Raw genomic sequence first — 14,708 nt, 5'->3', positions numbered from 1 at the left:
CACCAATGTGTCCGTGGTGCCCTTGCCCAAGGTGCCAATGTCTCCTGGGAGCCTGGCTTCGATGGTGGCTATCTGCAGAGATTCAGCGTCTGGTACACCCCATTGTGAGTGCCCTGCAGGCCAGGCCACTCCTCTCTTCCCCACCCTGGTTCTCTCTGGCTCTCTGCCCTTCCTCCTCCCTCCCCACTCCTCCCTCCCCCTGCCCCACCCCAACCCTGCCCCAACTCCGCTGCTTGACTTCCAGAGAATCCTAGGTGACCCTGGTTGATGAGGCGCCCTGTTTCCTCATGTTCTAGGGCCAAGCGTTCCGACCGAGCCCACCACGACTGGTTGTCCCTGGCGGTGCCCGTTGGGGCGGCTCACCTCCTTGTGCCAGGGCTGAAGCCCCACACCCAGTACCAGTTCAGTGTCCTGGCTCAGAACAAGCTGGGCAGTGGGCCCTTCAGCGAGATTGTCCTGTCTGTCCCTGAAGGTGAGAGACCTCTCACCCCAAAGCAGTAGATGAGGATAGGGAGGGGCTGGCAGGAGAAGCTGGATATGGGGGGACCTGGGAGGGAGGATGCAAAGGTGCTGGGCAGCTTGGGGTCCAGAGGAAATTGTGGAGCATGATCCAGCCTTATCTTAGGGGTGCTGGGAGAATGGTTGGCCACTGGCGGCCCTGGGAGGCCGGGGAAGAGGGGAAGCACTGGAAATTCTATTTCTTCCCGGCCTATCTGTCCCATTCAGGGCTTCCTACCACACCAGCTGCCCCCACACTTCCTGTCACAGAGATGCCGCCTCCTCTGTCCCCACCCCGAGGTCTGGTGGCAGTGAGGACCCCCCGGGGGGTACTACTACACTGGGATCCCCCGGAAATGGTCCCTCAGAGACTGGATGGCTACATCCTAGAGGGCCGCCAAGGCTCGCAGAGCTGGGAGGTGCTGGACAGGGCTGTGGCGGGCGCAGAAGTGCAGCTGCTGGTGCCTGGCCTCATCAAGGTTAGTGTGGGAAGCAGGCACAGGGGGTTCTGCGGTTCTCCAGGTCCCAGCTCCATTCCCCAAACCCAGATTGGACCATCTTCCCAGCTTCCTACCTCCCCCTCCCCTCCCACTGCTCTATCTTTTCAAATGGGGCTGGTGTGGGAGGTCAGGCCGGGCCCTGACCTCCTTGAACTCCCCACCCCCAGGATGTTCTCTACGAGTTTCGCCTTGTGGCCTTGGCCGGTGGCTATGTCAGCAGTCCCAGCAACTCGGCCAACATCTCCACCTCTGGTGAGAACCTGGAGGGAGGGCCGGGGCCGGGGCCCAGGGGCTCTGAGCCCACTCAATCTGGACACTGGCCCTCCCCTCATGGCTCCTTGCGCAGGCCTGGAGGTCTACCCTTCCCGCACCCAGCTGCCAGGCCTCCTGCCACAGCCCGTGCTGGCTGGCGTGCTGGGTGGGCTCTGCTTCCTGGGGGTGGCCATCCTTGTGAGCATCCTGGCTGCTTGCCTCACCAGCCGCCGCAGGGCTGCCCGCCGCCGCCACCACTGCAAGCGCCTCCGCCAAGGTAGGGCCAGCCCCCCTCAGCACCCCCCTCCAAGGTAGGGGCCAGCCCTCCCTCAGCAGCCCCCTCCAAGGTAGGGCCAGCCCCCCTCAGCACCCCCCTCCAAGGTAGGGCCAGCCCCCCCTCAGCACCCCCCTCCAAGGTAGGGCCAGCCCCCCTCAGCACCCCCCTCCAAGGTAGGGCCAGCCCCCCTCAGCACCCCCCTCCAAGGTAGGGCCAGCCTCCCCTCAGCAACCCCCCTCCAAGGTAGGGCCAGCCCCCCTCAGCAACCCCCCTCCAAGGTAGGGCCAGCCCCCCTCAGTCAGCGCCTCTTACTTGGAGGAAAGCCCACACCCAGCACCCTTCCTGCACCCAGCCTGGCCTACACTGTTCCCAGACGGATGGGGTGAGGTCTGTGCCTGGGCCCTGGAGAGCCCTGGTTTGCCTGTGTCACCTCTGGTTCTCCTGCCCTTACAGATCCACCTCTTCTCTTCTCTCCACCCCGGTTGTCATCTCCACTGTAAGTCCTTCCTCCTCTGGGCCTCCTTCCGAACCCCCCCCCCCAATGTGCCCCTATCCTCTGCTCCTTTCCTGTACCTTGGGTAGGAGCTGTGAGAGATGAGGATGGGATGGTGAGGTGAGGATGGGATGCAGAGCCAGCCTGGGGGTGGTCCAGGGTTGCCTGAGCCTCCCTCCACCTCCACGTGGGTCCTTGCTCACTTGCTTTCCTAGCTCTGCTCTGCTGTGTACCAAACCCCTCCAGCCCCAACCAGTGGGTTTCCTTGGGACGGGGACTGGCCCTTACCACAGGCTCTGATCTGTCTTTCCCCCAGCTTTTGCTCCAGGCTCGGGCAGTCCTGACAGTGTGGCCAAGCTGAAGCTCCGGGGGTCCCCAGCCCCCAGCCTGCGCCAAAAGCTTTCTTGTGAGGGGAACCGAGCCAAGAACCCCAAGCTCCCCCTCCAGAACGTCCTCGAGAACAAGGGGGCCCTTTGCCCCAGGAACCCCCTTTTTCCCGGGGGACCCAGATGGGGCGCTTTGGGGTTGGGACCCCAAGGGGGGGGCCCCCCCCAAAAAAAGGTCAGGCCCTGAGCAGGCTGAACCTCGGACCCCAGCCCGGCACCAGGCCAGGTCCTATGACTGCAGCAGCAGCAGCCCCACCGGGCTGCCCCAGCCCCTCTGCATTACAGACATCAGCCCTGTGGGGCCCTCTCCCGCCGCCCCGCCCAGCCCCCTGCCAGGAACCGGACCCCTGCTCCAGTACCTGAGCCTGCCCTTCTTCAGGGAGATGAATGTGGACGGTGACTGGCCCCCTTTGGAGAAGCCTGCTTCTGCTCCACCCCCAGATTACAGGGACATCCGGCCCTGCCCGCCCTCCTCTCTCCTTCAGCCCCTGGACTCCCCTCCGGCCTCCCCCCGGGCAGTGCTTCCCGGGGCTGTGGGCAGGGCTGGGGCTGCCCCGGAGGGCCCGTACACAGCGCTGGCCGACTGGACACTGAGGGACCGGCTGCTGTCGGGCCTTCTCCCCGCCGCCCCTCGGGGCAGCCTCACCAGCCAGAGCAGCGGGCGGGGCAGCGCCTCTTTCTTGCGGCCCCCCTCCACGGCCCCCTCCGCCGGAGGCAGCTACCTCAGCCCGGCTCCAGGAGACACCAGCAGCTGGGCCAGTGGCCCGGAGAGGTGGCCCCGGAGGGAGCATGTGGTGACCGTCAGCAAGAGGTGAGGGCAGTCCCTGCCCATCCCTGCCCCGTCACCTTGGACTGTCTCCCCAGCCCTCTCCTGACACCTCCTGCCTTCTCTGCTCTGCTCCCACTGTGGCCTGAATTCGGGAAGTTCAGGTTCAGGCTTTTCTGGCCACCCTCCACCCCCCACCCACCCACGCCAGACATCTGTGTCTTTTTACAGGAGGGACACCTCTGTGGACGAGAACTATGAATGGGACTCAGAATTCCCGGGGGACGTGGAATTGCTGGAGACCCTGTACCTGGGCTTGGCTGGCCCTCGACCCGGACCTGAAGCTGAGCCAGAGCTAGGTAAGTGAGCCTCCAGAAAGGCTCCACCACCCACAGCCTTAGGACCCAACCTGTTCGCGGTTGCCCCCTGGGGTCATGGGACCTGCCGGCCCTGGGGAGCTTCATGGTGCCAGTGAACCTCAAGACTCTTTCCTCTCCTCGTGCTGCCCTCCGCCGGCAGGTGCCGAGACTCCGGAGGTGAGCTGCCCCCTGAGCGCCGCCCCGGCTCCCGGCCCCGAGGCCCGCTGTGCTGCCCTGCGGGAGAGTCCCTGGCCTTCCGCCGCCGGCCGAGATGCCGCTAGGACCTGGCTCCCCGCCTATCGACAGCCGGGTCCCCCATCCTGAACAGGCCCACTCTGCTGTGAACACCCTCACGTGAGGCAGCGTGAAAGGCACAGGGACCCTGTGAAGAGAGGCCCCAACCAGACCTGGCTCCGCCTGGGCAACTGCCCCTGCCCCTTGGAGGCCAAGACACAGACCCTGATGGTGGGCTGGGGTGGGCGTGGTGTGGGATGGATGTGCTGAGCCTGGGCACTAGGGCGGGGTCCTAGTTCTGCTGAAGGGTGTGTGTGTGTGTGTGTGTGTGTGTGTGTGTTTGTGGTGTGGGTGAGGTTTTATACAGGTGAATAAAGAAAGTCTGGAAAATGTTTCTATGTTGTCTGACTTTGAATCTGAGGGGGGGGGGGGGCGCGGGATCTCGAACCCTTGAAAGGCGGGCATTCTTCCTAAGTGAATGGAGGAGCATTCAACATCCATTCAAAAAGCATGTATTGAGCGCCTACTGAAGTCAGCGACCAGAGACCAGCCACCAAGCTAGATGCTGAGAAAATAGAGTTCACTAAGTCAAGCCCTGCCCTTGGGGGTTCTTTCCAGTCGGCAGACGGGAGAAATAGCTGCAGCATGATGCGATCAGTGCCGTGATAAGGCAATGCCTTCGTTATTGTGGTAGCACAAAGGAAGGAGTCAGCAGGGAACGCTTACAGCCTGTGCTGGGACCAGCGCTTCATGTGGGGGATCCTCGGAGCTTTCCGAGTGGGAACAAAGATAGCGAACAGCCGAGCACTCTGACGTGTAGGCACCGCTCTCCAAGGCGTACTTGTAGCAGTTCGTTCTCCAGGTGGGGAGGTAGTACTACTAGACCAGGGAACTGAAATGAAGAGGGCGTGGGGGGGAGAGCAGGTGAGGATGAGTCAAGGGCCCAAAAGCACCCCAGGCAGAGGGGACGGCCTGAGTGAAGGCACGTTGACTGGCTTCTAGGGAATGGCCCGAGGCCCTGGAATGTAGGACTGAGTAGGACTGGGGGAGAGAGAACAGCAAGGTGGAAGGACAATGGTGGGTGTCCTTGAAAACCAGGTGAAACTGGCTTCTACCATACGCGGATATAAGCGGGGATTCTGCCTGAAAGGGGGGAGCACGGCTTTAGCCCCCAAACTGCCCTCCTCCACTCCCAGGAGCACTGATAGCCTCCTCCACTGGGGAGGCGGTGGAGGGGGGAGTAGTCAGGTCTGAACCCTGGGTCCCAGCGCTGATTGATCACACGCGTTCGGCACCACAAGCAATGACCTCATTGAATTTTCCTGCCTCAGCTTGAAGTAGGTGCGGGTGCTGTCCTGGCCTGCCAGCCCCAGTCCTGTCACACCCAACTTGGGGGGAGGTGCGTTTTCCTGGGCCTCCGTTTACCTAACCACCCTTTTTAATACCTATATGTTTATATCAGAGAAGAAGGGAGAGGGCTAGAGAGATAGAAACATCAATGATGAGAGAGAATCATTGATCAGCTGCCTCCTGCACATCCCACACTGGGGATCGAGCCTGCAACCTGGGCATGTGCCCTGATTGGGAATCCAACCGTGACTTCCTGGTTCATGGGTTGATGCTCAACCACTGAGCCATGCCAGCCAGGCCCTAACTACCCTTTTTATTCTTTATTTTATTGATTTCAGAGAGGAAGAGAGAGGTAGAAACATCAATGATGAGAGAGAATCACTGATCGGCAGCCTCCTGCATGCCCCCAACTGGGAATTAAGCCCACAACCCGGACATGTGCCCTTGACTGGAATCGAACCCGGGACCCTTCAGTCCGCAGGCTGACGCTCTGTCCACTAAGCCAAACCGGTTAGGTCAGGACCTAACCACCCTTTTCAAACCGAGAGGATTTTTCCCACATAAACTGGCTGAAGATTTGAAAGTCCCCACTGAGGCACGCCTCTCCTGGCTCTAGGGTTGGGTAGAGGTGGTCCTGGGTGAAGGCCACTGCCGCTGCCCTAGGAGGCCCTGACCCCCAGATCCTGTAACCAAGGTCCCATCCACAGCCCTTCCCTTCTAACCTCGGTCAAGGCTCCCGCTACGGCGCCTTTAAACCCTCCCAGTCCTCGCCCCGCCCCGGGTCCGCCCCGTCCGAGGCGGGAGCCGCTGAAAACCCCCAGCCCAACCTCTGCGATCCATTTGCCCTGCAGCCCCGTCCGCAGTGCGCGCTCTCTTGCCCGCCCGACGGTAAGGAGGGTTTTTTAATGGCGTGTGTGTCGTGTGTGTCGTGTGTGTGTGTGTGTGTGTGTGTGTGGGGGGGTGCTCTCTAGGAAGCGAGAAGCTCCGTCGGCGACCAGCTGCACTGAGGTTGGGGACCAGAGGCTGGGAGGCCAGGTCCGATGGCCGCGTCGCCCCGCGCTGTCAGGGTCTGCCCCAGCCCTGGCGGCATTGCTGGGCCATGAGGTCAGGCCTGTTGCGGTGCACAGACGGGGCATCTGCCCTGAGCAGGGACCCGGGGTCTGCACCCCGCGCGCAGCTGCAGCTCGGGTCCCCTCGGGTGCGGAAGGGGGGCGTCTGGGTTGGCTGGTTGGCCCAGCGACGGCGCGCCCGGGTTCCTGGGCAGCTCGGCGCCCGGCACTTCCCCGCACTTCCTGGTTCCCGACACGTGCGGCGCTGCCCGCTCTCTGCGCCCCGGGACGGCCTGTCCGTGCCTCCTGGGGACTCGGGGTCACGGGCTTGCGCTCCGGCAGCCCCACGATGGCCTCTCCTCCCCGGGTCCGGGCGGGATTGCAGCCGCATCTCCTCCGGGGGAGCCCCCTAGCGCAGGCACGGGGGGGCTGCAGCCCTGACCGCGCCCGCCGGGTGCCCGGCCAGCGCGAGGCGGTGGCGGGAGGGGTGGCCGCTTCCCGCCCCAACGTGAGCCGAGGCCCTCACCCCCGCCGCCCGCTGCTTAGAAAGCGGGCGGCGGCTGCGGGCAGGCGGCCGGCGGGCTGCCCAGACCGCTGCGTCACCCCAGCGCCGGCGGCGTGACTCACCGCGGTCGCTACGGCCCAGGGTGTGGCCAGGAGGGGGCCGGACCCGAGGGCCGGAAGCGGCCGGCAGCCTTCCCGCCCTGCAGGCCCCGGCGCCCTGGCCGGGGGAGTCCTGGGGGACCTTGGTATCGGGGGGCTTCCAGGAGGCAGCGGGGGGAGGTGAGGGGGAGCCGCGGCGGAGGCGTGAGAGGGGACTTGGGGGGCTCCCCAGTTCTCCCTCTGACCCCAGGGCACCAGACGGAGGGCCCCCGCCCTGGCTCAGCCCCCTCCCATCTCTCCCCCTGGTCCTCGCGGATGACCCAAAACTGCAGGGGAGCCCACGGTGGGGCGGGGCCGGCAGGGCCCTAGCGCCCCAGAACCGAGAAAGTAGTCCGACTGCAGCCCCTCCTCATTCCCACTGCCTGCCTGCCCCCGGGGATTGGCCCCTGATCCCTTCTCCCCCTCCCTCCTGCCCACAGGAGTGTCAGGTGTGGGGCTTTAGCTCAGAGTCCAGCTCTGTTCCCAGGTGGCACGTCGGCTTCTCCGGAACCATTTTCTTGAGTTACTTCTCTGCCCCAAACGCAGAACTTCCTTGTCCTCCAGGTGCGCTCTGCACCTCCACGCGGCCTCCTGCAGGCGCGTCTTGCACCTGCTGCTCCCCAGAACTGCCGGGAGGCGGCCCCTTCCCAAGGACCCACCTCTGCGCGCTCGGAGCCTGTCACCACTCCCCCGTGCGAAGTGCCCCCACCCTGACCCGTGCCTGTTTGGTACACAGAAGCTATGGCAACATCCCCACCTCACCCCTCCTCCCGCAGGCCTTGCGGCTTCCTGTTTGTGTGGCTTGTTTTCGCTTCTGCTCCCCGGCTCTTGGTGAGGGGCTTACCCCAGTCCTGGGTTCCCCACCGTCCTTGCTTCTGCCTGTTCCCTGTGGCACTTGGCTTTGGGGACAGGGACTCCCACTTTGCCCTTTAGAATCCTCTTTGTCCCAGTTCTGAGCTGGGAAGTTCCCCGGGGTTATCTGCACAATGAATGGAGAGTCCCTTTGTCTCCAGTGAAACCTCCAGGAACCCTGCGTCTCCCCACCCCCACGCCGCATCCGCCTTTTCCTTGGCATTGGCCTGGGAGGTGAGGTAAGCTTCCAGCCCAGGGTCTGGGCAGGGCTGAGGGCCTGTGGCCTCTGCTCCTTTCCCAACCAGCGTGCCCTTCTCTGTGGGGGTGCAGGGCTGTTCCCACAGATGTAGGCAGATCTCCAGTTTTGGTTTCTCACAGCCACCCACCCCCCAACCCCCCCAAGTCGTTCAGCTGTTGTCTTTCCATTGGGTCCTGTGCTTGGGCGCTTGGGCATCTCCCCCACAGCTTCTCCCCGGCCCAGCAGGCAACTGGCTGCCTTCCCTTCCTTTGAGGGAGGGCAGCAGTAGGTCCTGTGGGTGTCACTAGGGTGGGCCACTTCTGCCCCAGCAGCCACAGCCCATCAGCCCTCGCCTGCTGGTGTGGGGCGGGGAGGAGAACCAGCTGCCACAGGCTGGCCCGGCTGGGTCTGCCCCTTCCTGGAGCTCTGCCCTGTGACTGGCACCTCAGGGCTCTAGGGCAGTGGCCCGGAGTGGAGCCTGGACACGGCAGCTGGAGGCTGTGACCCTGCCAGCTGTGTCCAGGCGCCGGGGTGGGGGAGGGGCCCTCAGTCCATCCCGTGTCCAGAAGTGGGTCTGCAAGGCTGTGTCTGTCTGCCCGTGGGGGCCCCTGGAAGGGTCAGGCTCCGGGCCTGCTCTCTTCTCCTAACTCTGGGGTGTGGGTTGATCATTCTTCTGCGCTTTTTCTCTCTGGGCCACTGTGACCCCTGGGCTCGAGGCCACGTGGGCCCGTGGAGACACAGCCTTGAGCGACCCAAGTGGTAATAGTGAAGCTGCCCCCAGAAGAGAGGTCTGGACATTGGGCTGGGAAAGGGCGGATTGCTGGGCAAGGACAATAGCCGCCCCCCCCCTTCCTCCCAAGTGTCCAGCCTTGCCCCTGTGTGACAGGGGTCACAGGTCTCCACTGAGTGGTGGCTGAGCAGTTGGGTCTGGCCTGGGGGAAAGCTAGTCTCCTCTCTACAGGCCTCGGCCACTCGACTGCCTGCCCTCCCCCAGCTGAGTGCGTGAGTGTGGCTGGTTGTGTGGGGTCAAGGCCCAGACTGACATTCATCTGGCCCAGCGTTCAGGCCGGGGGAAGTGGGGTGGGGTGGGTTGCTCTGAATGAGGTTTAAAAATAACTGATTTATGGGGAGGATCTCTGCCGGAAATGTGCAGCTGGATAAGGAGCAGCCATGTGGGAGTGGGGGAGGGGACTGGCCTGAGATAGGACCGTGGGGCTGAGAGGTGTGAGAGGGCTGGGGCAGCTGTGGCCCCTGCGGCCTGATGACGTGTCCAGAGGCCGAGCCTTCAGGCCCACTGAGGGGGTGGCGGATTGTTCAATGTGGGGTGCATGGGAGAGAGGGAGCCAGATGACTTCATCCCTTAAATCTGCCCTGGCCCGGAGCCAGATGTGGGCAGGAGGAGTGGCTCCTCCTCCTCTCCTGGAGCACAGGTGCCTGTCCTGGGGACCCCCTCTTATGAGCACCCTGACAGCTAGCTCTGTTGCACACAGCAAGTTGCCCACCCAGGGAGGGGACGGGGTCCTGGCATCGGTGGCTTTGCCGCTGGGCCCCTGGGTGTGGGACCCAGGCAGTGAGGAGGTGGATGGGAACACGCTGCCCACACACAGCAAGGTGCTGCCAACTCAGGCCACGGATCAGGAAACCACCCAGTTCTTCCCAACCTCAAACGAAGTTCCTGCGTAGTTCTCCATTCCTCCCACTCTCCCCGTTTTTCTCTAAAAATACCATCTCTAAATGAACCAAGCTAGAAAGGGCTCCTGTACTAGTTCCCTGATGTAACAAATTACTACAAACTTAGTGACTTCAAGCAGCATACATTTACTCTCTTACAGTTCTAACGGTCCCACTCAAGGTCTCACTGGCTGACATCAGGTGTGGGCAGGGCCGCATTCCTCGTGGGGGCTCTAGGGGAGAGCCCATTGCTTTACCTTTCCACCTTTTCGAGGTCACCTGCATTGTTTGGCTCCTGGCCTTGCCACAGTCTCACCTCTGCTTCCTTCTCATTTATCCCACTCTGACTCAGCTGCCTCCCTCTTTTGCTCATGAGGACCCTTGAGTGCACTGAGCCCACCTGGATGGTGCAGGGTCCTCTCCTGATCTCAAGATTCTTAACTCAGTCACACCTGCAAAACCCTTTTACCATGTGAGGCAACGTTCACAGGTCGTGGCAATTAGGACATAGACATCTGTGGGGGCACCATTATTTTGCCTCGTAGAATTTTATTTTTTTACTCTCACCCGAGGATAATTTTTTCATTAGTTTCTAGAGAGAGTGGAAGGGAGGGAGGAGGGGGAGAGAGAAACGTCAATGCGAGAGAGACACATCCATTGGTTGCCTCTTGCCCACACCCTGATGGGGGGGCTGGGGAACCTGCAACCAAGGTATGTGTCCTTGACCTGGCTGGGAATCGAACCTGAGATCCTTTGGTCCGAGGTCTGCTGCTCTAACCACTGAGCAAACAGGCCAGGGCTCAAATTTGTTTTCATTGCCTGGCTTCTCGTGGGGAGTTCCTTTTGCCTGCTGAAATCTGTGAAGGGTGTACTCAGACCTGCCTCTTCCAGGAAGCCCTACAAGCTGCTCCTGCCCAGACACTTTTCTGAATTCCTACAACATGTGGTCTGACTGTGTAGTCTGGTATTTGTCCTGTACAACCCTTGCCCTTTAATATGTGTTCACTGTGTCTCTCTGGTGGTACCGTGGGCAACTTTAGGAGAAGCGACTTCTATCTGCTACAGTTTCTAGCACAAAGAGTGGGTGCTCAGTTGGCTTCCCAAGCCACTCTCTATTCTTTCTCCTTCCCCAAATCCCTCTCCTTCCCAGGGCTGAAAAAAGCAGGGTTGGGGTTAGAATGATCAGTTTGCCTTCAGTTTTTTGTTTTTTTTTTTTTAAAAATATATTTTTATTGATTTTTTACAGAGAGGAAGGGAGAAGGAGAGGGATAGAGAGTTAGAAACATCGATGAGAGAGAAACATTGATTCAGCTGCTTCCTGCACACTCCCTACTGGGGATGTGCCCGCAACCAAGGTACATGCCCTTGACTGGAATCGAACCTGGGACCCTTCAGTCCTCAGGCCGACGCTCTATCCACTGAGCCAAACCGGTGAGGGCCAGTTTGCCTTTGTTAAAAGTCACCACCCCAAACCAGGGGCTAACCTCCCTATCTTGACCTTATTTACTCCTTATCCTATCCCAGTGGGCTTTACATTTCATTTTAGTAGTGGAGCCATTCATTTATTTTTATTTTTTTAAATATATTTTTATTGATTTCAGAGAGGAAGGGAGAGGGAGAGAGAGAGAAAGAAACATCAATGATGAGAGAGAATCATTGATTGGCTGCCTCCTGCATGTCCCCTACTGGGGATCGAGCCCGCAACCCAGGCATATGCCCTTGACCGGAATCAAACCTGCGACCCTTCAGTCTGCAGGCTGACGCCCTATCCACTTAGCCAAGCCGGCTAGGGCAGTAGTGGAGCCATTTAAATGAAACTTAGTGGAAGCCTTAATGATAAACAGACTGCATGTCACGGGGGTGGGAACCCAAGGTGTCCTGTGTGGCCAGGGTTCGGAGCAGTGCTGTTCTAGCCCATGTTCAGGGCTCAAGATGAGGGTTCCCTCATTTGGCACCTGTTCTCACCTCTGGGGTCCTCCATGGGGGTATGATGTGTGTCCTTGCAGGCAGAGCCCCGCCCCCCCCCCCGCCCCCGCTGCCCAAGCCTGCAGAGTGCTGACCGAAGGCTTGGGTGTGTCCCCTTCCCAGCTCCCCACAGCCACCACCACCCTTCAGAATGGCCAACAGGGGACCTGCCTACGGTCTGAGCCGCGAGGTGCAGCAGAAGATTGAGAAACAGTACGATGCAGACCTGGAGCAGATCCTGATCCAGTGGATCACCACCCAGTGCCGCAAGGATGTGGGCCGGCCCCAGCCCGGGCGGGAGAACTTCCAGAACTGGCTCAAGGATGGCACGGTGAGAGCTGGGCCCCTCGGACCGGAAGTGCTGGGAGAGCAGGGCCGGGTCTGGGGACTGGGGTTGTTTCACCTGAAGAAGGAGGGCTTACCCCACCCGACTTCTTCCTGAGCCTGGAGAGGGTGCACGCTTCCCTCCCTCTGAGTGAAGGGGTGTGTGTGTGTGTGTGTGAATGGGCGTGTGTGTGTGTGTGTGTGTGTGTGTGTGAATGGGCCTCGCCGTGGAGGCCCTAGATGACACCAGGTACTCAAAGAAAGAACTGTTGATATTAAAATATTGAGGTTTTCACTCTGGCCTCAGAGGCCCGCCTGGCAGGAGCCTGAGGCTGACAGGTGTGTTCAGAGGGAGAGAGACCTGTGGGTCACTGTCTCTGGCCTGAGGGTGGAGCGCTCTGATCTTCGGTGGGCGTGACCTTACCTCTACACACCTGCCGCCCTCCCCCAGGTGCTGTGTGAGCTCATTAACGGGCTGTACCCAGAGGGGCAGGCCCCAGTGAGGAAGATCCAGGCCTCCACCATGGCCTTCAAGCAGATGGAGCAGATCTCTCAGTTCCTGCAAGCAGCCGAGCGCTACGGCATCAACACCACCGACATCTTCCAGACAGTGGACCTCTGGGAAGGTGGGCCAGGGCCACAGCGCTGTCATCCAGGGGACCAGAGACCGGGCTGGGCCATCTTGACCAGGGGGAAAGGGCAGGTTTCTGGCATTCTGAGGACAAAGAGGGGTGTGGTGGACTAGGCGTGTGTGCCCTCGCACGTGTGTGCTCGCACGTGTATGAGCTCGCACATGTATGTGCTCACACGTGTGCGCGCTCACACGTGTCTGTCCTCACACGTGTATGCACTCGCACGTGTCTGTCCTTGCACGTGTATGCCCTTGCACATGTGTGCCCTCGCACGTGTGTGTGTCTTATGGGAGCTGACCATGTTGGGGGCTGGGATGGAAAAAGGTCTGGGGGTGAAGAGGAAAAGAATTTGGAAGCTGGGCCTGCTGACTTAGTGATAGAGGTGGAACCCTGGCATCCAGGACCCCAGCTCTGCTGAGGCCAACACCCCCTTCTCCTTCCCAGGAAAGAACATGGCCTGCGTGCAGCGGACGCTGATGAACCTGGGTGGGCTGGCAGTAGCCCGGGATGATGGCCTCTTCTCTGGGGATCCCAACTGGTTTCCTAAGTGAGTATGGCTGGGGCTGCCCAGGCCCGGGCAGGTGTGGTCACCCTGCCCATTCCTGTCCCATTCTAGCAGCTGGCCGTGTGCAAAGTACTTTCACCTTCATTTACTTCATCCTCCGGCCCGGGACTCCCATTGGAGAGCGAGGAGGTGGCTTCAGAGAGCTCAAGGCTCAAGGGCAGAGCTGGCAAAGGGAGGACATGACTGGGGCAGCCTCACTCCTAACCAGCCCTCCCTCTCCACCCAGGAAGTCCAAGGAGAACCCCCGGAACTTCTCAGACAACCAGCTGCAAGAGGGCAAGAACGTGATTGGGTTACAGATGGGCACCAACCGCGGGGCGTCTCAGGCGGGCATGACCGGCTATGGGATGCCACGCCAGATCCTCTGATCCGCTCCCCGCCCCGCTCCTGCCCCTCCTTGGATGGTTAATATATATAAATATATATTTTAGCAGTGACATTCCCAAGAGCCCCTGGAGCCCTCAGGCTCCTCTCTGCCAGGGGGAGGGCCTGGCCTGGCGCATCTCCTCTGGGGGTGCCCCATGGCGGCCTCTCCCCCTGTGCTTACTAATACATTCCCTTCTCCACACACACAGAAACTGGACCAACTGGCCTCCTCTTTTCGCCCCCGGGACCAAAATTTAGGGCGTCTTCCTCCTCCTTCATACCTCTCCTCCCCTGACCTCTCAATCCATTCCACGGCTGGGGTCAGCGACGCAGCCTTTGGGCCTCCCTTCCACAACTACGCCTCCCCACAGCTGTGGCTGCAGAGACTTAATTTATAGGGAGGGGTCGGTGGCAGCTGCCACCCTGCTGCAGCTGGACTGGGCTCACCACACACTGGAGGCAGCCTGCCCTGGCAGAGGCCCTCTTGGCTTCTCATTTTCCATTCCCCTCGCTTTGGCTCAGGGGTGGGGTGAGGGGAGAGGGGCGGGAGGGCTGCCCCCTCTGGGCTGGGGCTTGAAGAATCTGAGTAATGACTTTGAATAAAGAATCTCCCTTTTTTTGGATGGACTCTGGCTGGCTGTGTCTGGGGCCCCCGAGCCCACTGTTGGAGAGGGACTGGGGGGGAAGTGCAAGACTGAAGAATATGGGGAGGTTGTTGAGTGAAAGGCTGCAATCCTCACCCTCATCTTTGATATCCTCCATCTTTTCCTTTTGGTTTAGATGAGAGAGGTTGGGGTTGAGAAGGGACAGGTCCTCTCAACTCCTCTTGGGCTGGGAGCCATCATGCAGGGTATGTGGGCAGTGTCCACAGAGCGGGGCCTTGACCTACCCAAGGAATTGGGCAGTCCTGCCAGCCAGCAACTTCTCAGGCACTGCAGGAAGGTGGGGCTGGTGGCTGGAACAGCCCTGGGTACTGGCAAGTCTCTAAGGGGGAGGCCACTCTTGCAGGCCTGGGGCCAGGTGGCCAGACTAGCTTGAGGCCCCAGGCAGGGTTTCCATGGTGAAGAGCTGGTGAGCTGGGGAATGAACTGGGAGTTGGTGGTGGTAGCTGGAAGGAGGAAGCCTTGTTGGTCGATCCCATGAACTTGTGAGCTGCATGCTGGGCGAGACTGGCAGCAAGCTTCCCTTCTAGACGCGGAGCCGTGGACCAAGATGGTCAGGTTTGGGGTCAGGCTGTTCTGAGCTCCTAGCCCTCCCCCAGGCATGAATGTTCCACCCTTAGTTTCTAA

General features: G+C 60.8%; 2 protein-coding genes across 3 annotated transcripts in view; both read left to right on the top strand.

The window, feature by feature from the left end:
- The window catches only part of IGSF9 (immunoglobulin superfamily member 9), an 18,796-nt gene extending 14,637 nt beyond the window's left edge, over positions 1-4,159 (top strand). Inside the window, 13 exon segments of the mRNA XM_014462785.2 lie at positions 1-26; positions 29-104; positions 297-472; positions 727-977; positions 1,166-1,250; positions 1,345-1,527; positions 1,981-2,022; positions 2,337-2,422; positions 2,425-2,559; positions 2,562-3,217; positions 3,404-3,531; positions 3,692-3,840; positions 3,842-4,159. The exon segment at positions 1-26 is cut by the window's left edge and continues 5 nt beyond it. Of these exon segments, the coding sequence (XP_014318271.1) occupies positions 1-26; positions 29-104; positions 297-472; positions 727-977; positions 1,166-1,250; positions 1,345-1,527; positions 1,981-2,022; positions 2,337-2,422; positions 2,425-2,559; positions 2,562-3,217; positions 3,404-3,531; positions 3,692-3,840; positions 3,842-3,889 (2,041 nt within the window). The 3' untranslated portion in view covers positions 3,890-4,159.
- A 1,689-nt stretch (positions 4,160-5,848) lies between these two features.
- Positions 5,849-14,046, top strand: TAGLN2 (transgelin 2). 2 transcript variants are annotated; one of them, XM_006096893.3, is made up of 5 exons: positions 5,849-6,003; positions 11,656-11,863; positions 12,308-12,482; positions 12,933-13,035; positions 13,280-14,046. In XM_006096893.3, the coding sequence occupies exons 2-5, from the start codon at positions 11,684-11,686 to the stop codon at positions 13,419-13,421; spliced, it is 600 nt and encodes a 199-aa protein (XP_006096955.1). In that variant the 5' UTR covers positions 5,849-6,003; positions 11,656-11,683; the 3' UTR covers positions 13,422-14,046. The 2 variants fall into 2 exon arrangements, with proteins under 2 accessions (XP_006096955.1, XP_006096954.1); XM_006096892.3 differs by lacking the exon at positions 5,849-6,003 and adding an exon at positions 7,656-7,897.
- Positions 14,047-14,708: the final 662 nt, after the last annotated feature.

Source organism: Myotis lucifugus, unplaced genomic scaffold (assembly GCF_000147115.1).
Source record: "Myotis lucifugus unplaced genomic scaffold, Myoluc2.0 scaffold_190, whole genome shotgun sequence".
NCBI classification, from domain to species: domain Eukaryota; kingdom Metazoa; phylum Chordata; class Mammalia; order Chiroptera; family Vespertilionidae; genus Myotis; species Myotis lucifugus.
Note: the sequence above shows the minus strand (reverse complement) of the source record. Positions and strands in the feature narration are given on the sequence as shown.

Coding starts and splice junctions, on each gene's coding strand:
- TAGLN2 (XM_006096892.3), top strand. CDS start 7,797: ATGGAGAGTCCCTTTGTCTCCAGTGAAACCTCCAGGAACCCTGCGTCT. Junction 7,898..11,655: donor GCATTGGCCTGGGAGGTGAG/GTAAGCTTCCAG, acceptor TCCCCTTCCCAG/CTCCCCACAGCCACCACCAC. Junction 12,483..12,932: donor GACAGTGGACCTCTGGGAAG/GTGGGCCAGGGC, acceptor TCTCCTTCCCAG/GAAAGAACATGGCCTGCGTG.